Source organism: Stenella coeruleoalba (genome assembly GCF_951394435.1).
Source record: "Stenella coeruleoalba genome assembly, chromosome: X".
Lineage (NCBI taxonomy): Eukaryota > Metazoa > Chordata > Mammalia > Artiodactyla > Delphinidae > Stenella > Stenella coeruleoalba.
Genome location: NC_137152.1, coordinates 38,660,717 through 38,669,392, shown reverse-complemented (window position 1 = coordinate 38,669,392; position 8,676 = coordinate 38,660,717). Strand labels below are relative to the sequence as shown.

At 48.2% G+C, this 8,676-nt stretch overlaps 1 protein-coding gene across 1 annotated transcript; it reads right to left on the bottom strand.

Moving 5' to 3' along the window:
* Positions 1–625: 625 nt before the first annotated feature.
* USP27X (ubiquitin specific peptidase 27 X-linked) lies at positions 626–3,174 on the bottom strand. Its single transcript, XM_079910541.1, has one exon. It carries the CDS (start codon positions 2,221–2,223, stop codon positions 907–909), a length of 1,317 nt encoding a protein of 438 aa, XP_079766667.1. The 5' UTR covers positions 2,224–3,174; the 3' UTR covers positions 626–906.
* Positions 3,175–8,676: the final 5,502 nt, after the last annotated feature.

Sequence of the window (8,676 nt, the reverse complement as noted above, 5' to 3'; positions counted from 1 at the left end):
ACTTACTGAGCCCCTACAAAGTTCCAAGCCTTTTTACTTTATACTTTGACACATTTTATATCCTTTAATCTTTAACAGTAACCCTTTAAGGTAGGAATTATCTGCATTGTACAGATGAGAAAACAATCGCAAAGAGGTTCATTGATTTGCTCAAGTATATCATACAGCTTTAAAAAAAAAAAACACTCACACACTATACTCTTAGCTGAGGCCTGTCTGTGTTGGTTGCTTATCTTACAGTGTCTCTTGTCTTCTCTACCTTTGGAGCAATTGCTCCCCTTATACAAAAGCCCCCTTCTTTCTTGTTTCACAGGCCCATGTGGGCTTTTCTTTGTTTAATACTGCATTTAATAGCACAAAAAATCACGAATACAAAGAAACTGGCAAAGGTGTTTGTCAATGAGATATCCCTGCCTCCTCCACTTTTCCGCTTTCATACCCATATATGTAATGGGCTACATTTGTATGAACTTTTCCTTTTTCCCCCCAGACATATAACTGTTATGTGATTGGTCAGTTGAAGCTGAAACACCCATGGAGAAAGATGTTTTATGGTTACAAGGGCACACACCCCCCCCACACCACCCCCCTCCCACCCCACACTTTCCCACACAATCTTTTGGAGGAATATAGGATATGTACCAGTGTCAGGATTTCCCTGCTCCTGCCTTCCCCACCCAGAGCATCCTGCCATTTAATCTTCCTTTAAATGACTGCTTAGACTAGAGCCTCTTCTCCCGCCCCTTCTATTTCTCTTCCAATCAGGACCTTTTAGACACTGGGAACTGTTCAATTCTTACTCTGTCAGGCCCGTGGGCCATGCAAGTAGGTCCTTTAAATCTCAATGCCAGTTGTAGTATGGGTGCTGTCATCTTCCATTACAGGTAGGTAGGTCTGTGTGTCACTTCAGTAGGCTTGTGTATTCACTTCTTTCACTTTTTCTGACTCATGTTCCAGGACCTGTTTGTGATAGAACAGTAAATACCCTTCACTGTCCAGAACGTCCTTAATACTGGCCTTGGTGATGACGGCATCATCACACTTGAACCACTGGTCCTTGTGGTGCCGGATGAAGCTGGTGTAGTGGCCACTCTCCAAGGTTCCTTGGTGATTAACCACAGCAAACAAGGAATACTTATTCTCGTCGTTTCCACTATTGGTTGGCAGCTGCAACTGTCCATTCATCCTGCTCTCTTTACTCGAGGCCATGAATGGTGTCATATCCAGCTCCAGAGGAAAGGATATGTATGTGGTGATCTTGCGCCTCTGTTTGGCTGAGTGTTCAAACCGTTTGAAATGAAAACAGGCAACGACAGGTAATTTATTCATTGTGAGCTGTTTGGTAGATTCCTGGTAGCTTTGGCAACTACCGCACTTGATTTTGGCACTGCTTCCTAAGTGCTCTGGCCTCGTAAACCTTCGCAGGCAGTCCGTGAGGGTGGTGATTCCTGGTATGTGGCTTTCCCCATTCACACTGCCCTCCCTCCCTGGGCTCATAGGCCAGAAGGAGGTGCAAGAGCCAGGCAAGTCCAAACTGATGTCCCAGCATGGGTCTATCGTGGTGGAGACACCATGGCAGGCTTGACAGGTAACATCAGATTGCAGGCCACCTGTGAAGATTTGGTCAATGATGCAGTTACAGTGGTTGGGATTGTTGGCTGCCTTCCCGGCATCATCACCTTTGCAGTGCCTGTGCAGGACATCTAATGCTGCGATGAGGAACTCATGGGCATCCTGTTGCCTGTACCCTGCTAAATGCCGTGCGTGTATCCACACCAGGTGCAGTAATTTATAGGGAACGTGAGGAGATGGATTTCCAGAATACAACTCCCGAAAAAGCGAAGACATCTCACAGACCAGACACAACTCGGGACTTGGCATTTCACATCTGTGCCTGTCGGAGAGGAAGAAATCTCTCAGGATCGGAGTGTGGGTAAGGGCCTGGACAATGCAGTTCATAAAGCACGTGTTGCCAAGATTGATTAGTCCTCTTAAACCGATGGTAAAGCTGGAGGTAATTCTTCTTCTCCTTGGGTTGTGGCCCAGCAGTTCTAACTCGGGTTTGGTTGTCTCCCAGGTTGGATATTTCTCACTGAGGCCTGGCATTGAACACTGCTGGTGAGAAACCTCGGTTGAGGTGGAAGCTTGTAATTTCAAAGCTTCCCCTTGCTCTTCTTTGGCAATTTGCTCAATGTCTTTGTCATATACATAATCCTTACACATAAAGCAGTATATACCTCCGTAATAAAGGTCTACAGCTAAGTTGTGTTGTTTTGTCTCGGCGTGCTCATGAATGTGTTTCTCTGTGAAGCAGCCAAAGAAGACACAGGAAAGGCAAGAGTGGAGTCTGTTCAAATGGGTGCCGCACACATGGCAGATGCACGACTTTGCCTTGCTTTTCCTGGTCTCTGGGGTTCCACACCAGACGAAGCACTGGTAGATCACCCGCAGTTCCTGCCTCCAGTTCTCTCCCACCTTAAAGCTGTTCACGTGGGAACAGCCTGGTGGACCCACAGCGAAATCCACATCCAGGCATCCGCCCCCAGGGCCGCGCCGGGGCCGGGGCCGGGGCGGGGGCCGTGGCCTAGGCTGCGGCGGGGTACGGAGCCGGGTCTGCGGCCGCGGCCGGGGTCGGCGGCGGGGGGCACGGCTGCGCCGCGGGGAGGGATCGGGGGGCCGCGGGGGGTCGGAGGGAAGGGTGGGGAGAGGAACCTCGTCGCTGCCGCCGCCACCGCCGCTCCGCGCCGGGTTCTCATCCTCTGGCTCCTGCTTCGGTTCCCCCTTCGGCCCCTGCTCCGCCTCCCGTGCCGGCTCGGGTTCGGGTTCGGGCTCCAGCTTGAGCTCTACCCGGCGGCCCGGACCCTCCGCCGTCTCCACCTTCCCGGCAGCGTCCACCTTCCCTGCCGTCTCCACCTTCTCGGTGGCGTCCACCTTCCCCGCCGCCTCCACCTTCCCCGCCGCCTCCACCTTCCCCTCCACCTTCGCCTCCGCCTCCACCTTCCTCTCCGCCTTCTCCGCCGTCTCCGCCGTCTCCGCCTCCTCTGCTCCTCCGCCTCCACTGGCGGCGGCTCCTCCCCCTGCTCGCAGGGATCGGGCGGCCACTGGGCGTGGTGGCGCGGGGGCCACGCAGACCTGGGGTGTCCCCCGCCCGGCCTGAGGGAGCGCGGTGGCTGTGGCAGCTGGAACCAAAAGGGACTTTCACTGAAGGAGGCGGCGGCGGAAGCAGGCGACGCCCCCGGGAATCCTCCCGCCGTAGCCCTCTAGCGGAGGCCGCTCGGCAGCCAGGCCCCGTTTCCTTTAATTCAATATTTCCCAAACTTGCTTGTTCACGAGAATCACGTGGGGAGCGTGTTAAAATTACAGATTCCTTGGCTCCACCCGCAGCCCCACTGAATCAGAGTCTCGAAGGGACGTGCTCCGGAACCTGTATCTTTAACTAGGGCCCGAGAGGATTCTTATGATCAGGCAAGTTTGGGAAACACAGCTCTAATTCATTGAGGCTGGCGGGAAGGGGGGCGGGGACCGCGCAGTCTCTTTAAGGCGCTTCCAGTTCTCGGCTCCAATCGCTGCTCTGACCCCCTTCATCGTCTCCTCCCCTCTCCTCGTCCTTCCCTTCATCCATGTATCCTCCCCCAGCCCTGCGGGGCCAGGGACGGAAGGGTAGCCAAGTCCAGAAACGCCCCTGGGGCTGGGCAATGGGCCCCCAGAGGCCGGGTCCTGAGGAGCGCTGGCAGAAGCTGTGATAGGCCATCATCTTTGAGACTGAGCGTGTCCCCATCCCTGTCCCAGGCTCTCCGCCCACCCCAGGTTCTGCTCTGCCCCATAAGGATGAAGCCCCAGCTCCATTCTGGGACAGGCCTGGACCCCAGATCCAGAGGGGTAGAGCTCCCAAGGCCACCGGGCCCGAAGAGGCATGTCCCACGCCCATCTTATTGGTGCTCTGCACAGTCTGTGCCTGCTCCTCGCCTCCTCTTCACCTTTTCCTCGGGCTCCCAAGGCCAAGGGTGGGCTGAGGGTTTGGCAGCCAGCCTTTTGGCCCAGCAGACGCTGAGCCGCCCCGGGAGCAGTGGGAGGAACAAGGCACAACAAGGCCATGCCTGCTGCTGGCATCTCCCCTACAGCTGAGAGAGGGGCCTGAACTACAGGACACTGTCCCAAGACCCTCAAGCCGTAGCAGAGACCCGGGTCGGGCAGCAGGTGGGAGGGGCGGGGAAGCAGCTTCCATCTGTGGAGCTACCCGTGGGGGGAGTGGGCGGCCACGCGTCTGGGAAGCGCTGCTGCGCTGAGAGCTGCTGGCAGTGGGCAGCAGCACCAAGGGGCCCACGAAGACTGAGCCCAGGACAAGCGGCTTAGGTCTTGGGCAGCTGGGGGATGTTGGGAAGCGACCGCAGGTGCTGGTCCCGGGGAGTGCAGCCCAGGGCAGGCGTCAGCACAAGGCTCAGGAGAAGCAGATAGCCCATGCTCGAGAGCCAGGGAGACTGTTCCAGGAAGAGTCTGGCCCCTGAGTCCTGGTGAAAGCCGGCCTTGGCCCAGTACACACTGCACTGCCCGGCCCGGCCCGTGGGGCTGTGCTGCCTGATTACATTGTGGCAGAGTTCTCCCTGGTTAGCGCTGGATATCACCCCTCCACCTGGCCCCTTCCTCCAGGTAGGGGGATGTGCCTATGCCTCCTGGGGTCAGCAGCAGGAGGTGGTTGTCAGGAATCAGGAGCCCCTAAGGAGGATAGGATGCTGATTCCCATACACCTGAGGTCCCCAGAGCTGCCCTGGTGCCTCCCCTTTCAGCATCCTTCCAATAAATGCCTGCCCTTTTTGGCCTGCAACAAGAGGAACTGCAACTAGAGCACCCACTGAAGGAATCCTGCTCCTGCAAGGGTGGAGGCGGGGAAGCACAGGAGATACTCTCATCCCACCTCCACAGAGTAACAGACGTCAAAGAGACCTAAACATCTCAGTGCACCCAAGGCTATCTGCCACTGAAGACTAACCATGGCAACCTGACTGCTTTACGGATCATCTTCCTGCAGAAGCCCCCACGTCCAGCATGTTCTGGAATGGAAGGGGCGACTCTGCCATCATTCACTCACTCGACAAATGTCTATTCAGCTCCAACCCAGACCAGGTGTTGTACTAGGAGCTGTACCAAACACACTTGCTCCAGGGCCAGAATCAGGGCTGGGTTCCCCAAAAGGCAGACTGAGGAAGTGTCTAGGTCACCAGCAGAGAAGAGACACCAAAAACAAAAGAATCAAGAAAAGAATATCAGAAACAGTTTGACATTCAATTTTTTTTAAACAGTCCTCATGGGAAAAGTCAGAATTTTATTGTACTTCCTTACATTCCTTTCCTGATTGCATGTTGCTTTTGCTCTGAATCACATGCGGGGGCGGGTGGGGGGGGCCAGCATAATCCTTTCGATGCTTCGTGCTTGTATGGGTCTGGATTCAGTCCTGGGCGAATGCCACCATCTCTGCCTCACAAAGACCTGACTGAAGGCTAGCCAGAGGGACTGACCTAAGAAGAGACCCCCCTCCTCATTACAGCTGCCATGCCTAGGGTTGAATACAACTCTGGCCACAAGGTGGCAAGAGAGTATATGATGCTCCCTCTGATATTTGTTTTGTATATTTATATAAAACTTGGTTTATATCAAAATGCTCTCTAAAATATTTTTTAACGTTGTGCTCCTTCACACACATTTAGGTTGACATCTCAAATTTTGCATCCAAAATGTCAAGCTGCACATAATGTGATTTCTGACAGATATTAACATTCACAAACAAAACGTGACAGTTTTACGTGAAAGCAGTGAAGCCTAAATACGTTAGTGATTTGAGAGCCACCGTCATGTTTTAAAAATTCATAACCGAGCTCTTCTTTGATAGTTAGAAGGTGTACATTTTCCCTTTTCTCCCTGGATTCTCAATTCCATTTTATTCTTCTAATAGAATTTTATCTTTATAATATATATTTTTGCACTTGAAATGATTTTATTGATTATCCTATCGTATTTCCCTGCAGCAAAAATATGTGTATATTCTGCTATTTAAATGCTTTTTAAATGTTGCTGTGATCCTAAAGCTCTAAGTGTTGTTCAGAATTTACTTTTGCTCAAGTTATCATGACAATTAGTATTGCAATATGATAGATCAAAAAAATTGTAAACATATTACAAAAAATTGTAAACATATTACAAATTTTGATGGGTAATTATTAAACATAAAAACAAAAATTTACTAAAGATAGATAAGTCTTTTTTTTTTAAAGGTTGGTGTATCCATAGATAAATATTGCTTATTTTTAGAGTGAGGCAGGATTCAGCATCAATTCTCTTCCTACTTTTTTTTGGTTAAACGTTAGCACACAGAAACCTCTTTTATATAAATAAGTAAATGGGAATGAATATTTTGTTTTAGCAGTATCACTCAAGTATTTGAACTCCTTTGAAGATATATGGGGGGAAATTACACAATGATTTACCTTCAAAATTATTTTTCATGATTAGCCAGCTGACAGCTCCATTGGGTTCGCTTTCAATTTTACTGGAAGCCATCTGAATTGCAAAAGGATTTGATACCAATATATTCATTTGTTTGAGCAATTTGTTTCTTCACCATCGGCAGCAGTGTTTGGAACTGTCTCTCTGGTTCCCTGAGGATTTTTTCAAAGATATGCTTTTCTTTTGTAAAGTGCAAAAAGGACTATTGTGAAAAGGGAGATGGAAAAAGAGATCCAGCTTGATTCTTCCACGGCTAGTGTGTTCTCTGGCAGATCAATTTTAGGAAATATGAAAATGAAATTTGAGGATGTAGAAATCGATCCCCTTAAAACTGTAAGTGCTTATTTACCCCTTGGAAAGTCCTATAGCCCCAGGGTAATACACACTCCACTTTTTTTTGTTTTGTTTTGTTTTTGTTTTTGTTTTTGTTTCTTGCGGTACGCGGGCCTCTCACCGTTGTGGCCTACTCCCGTTGCGGAGCACAGGCTGCGGACGCGCAGGCTCAGCGGCCATGGCTCACGGGCCCAGCCGCTCCGCGGCATGCGGGATCCTCCCGGACTGGGGCACGAACCCGTGTCACCTGCATCGGCAGGCGGACTCCCAACCGCTGCGCCACCAGGGAAGCCCCACACTCCACTTTTAAGGTTGCTGGTTTATATTTGTTATTATAAAATAATATATACATTGTATATATTATTGTATATATATATAGTAATATATACAATATTTGTGGTTTTTAAAAGGGGGATAAAAGAAGGCATAACATGAAAAGTTAAAGCCCCTCTCTCCCCTGCCAATCAAACCCAGTTCTATTCCCCTAAAATAACCACTTATTAACAGTTTGTCATGTATCCTTTGGGAAATTTTCTATGCAAATACAAGCATGTTTTATACATTTATCCTTTTTATGAAAAATAAATGAGACTGTAATATACGTATGGACCAGCAACTTAGCACTATATGCTGGACATTAGGCAGCACTCTCTAAGTTGATCTACACAACCAAGGCAATGCCAATAAAAATTCCAATGAGATTTTTGGAGGAGAATTTTACAAAATTAATATGGAAGAATAAAAGGCATTTCCCCTTTCTTCATTTCTCCTTCTTCCTCCTGGAAATGAGGATTTAATGGCTATAGCTGAGTAGCCATCTTGCAACCAAAAAACTGATTACCTCAGGACCTAATCTTACATGAGAAAAAAATGCCGTATGTTACCAACTCTAAAAGGTACATCTCTTCATGCTTCAACATCTCTGAAATCTTTGAATGACAGCTTGTGGATTATATTTGCCAGCGTTTTTTTCCTCTTTCTTGGTACATCAAATAATGATGTGTCCTGGAATCAATATAACACTTGAAACATCATCCTATTTAAGCCTTTGTTATTTGGATCCCTGTTATGCGTAGCTGAATACATTTCCCAAGTGAGCAGGCTTTCCATTTCACTCTTAGTGAAGTCCCAAGTCCTTATCCTGTTCTGTAAAGCCCTGTAGAATCTGGCCTCAGTCTCTTAGACTTCATTTTCTATCAACTCAGCCTTGCCTCAAACAAACTATACGTACTGTTGTTCCTTGAATAAGCTAAGCTGGCTCCTGCTTCCAAACCTGTGCCCTTATTGTTCACTCTGCTTGGAAAGCTCTAGCCCTAGAAATCCTCATGGCTTTCTCCCTCACTTCTTCAGATCACTGCTTAACTATCACCTTATCTCAGAGCCCTTCCTTGGCCTCTATATAAAATGATACCCCATCCCTGCTTTATTTTTCTTCAAAACACTATTACCACATGATGTATTAAATATTACACACACACACACACACACAATTACTATAATGTAAACTCCATGAGAGTAAGATGTTCACTATTCTATTCCCAATGCCTCTTTGGCACTTAAAACATATGTAAATACATGTGAAATAAACAAATTAATGCTTTTCATCATGAGTGAAGTCAACCATATTTTCAGGTTTATTGATTATTTTGTATTACCTTTTTTTGTGTGAAATGCCTGCTTACATCCTTTGCCTAGTTTTCTTTTGGCTTCTTAGTAACCCTAATAATAAGTAAAACTTACATGATGCTTGAAGTATACCAAGAGTCATTCTACTAAATTGCTTAACCCTCACTACAATATTAAGAAGTAGGTGTTGTTAAAATCCCCATTTTACAGATGAGGAAA

What these genes read in the sequence shown, in the direction of transcription:
- USP27X (XM_079910541.1), bottom strand. Translation starts at nt 2,223, where the DNA reads ATGTGTAAGGATTATGTATATGACAAAGACATTGAGCAAATTGCCAAA.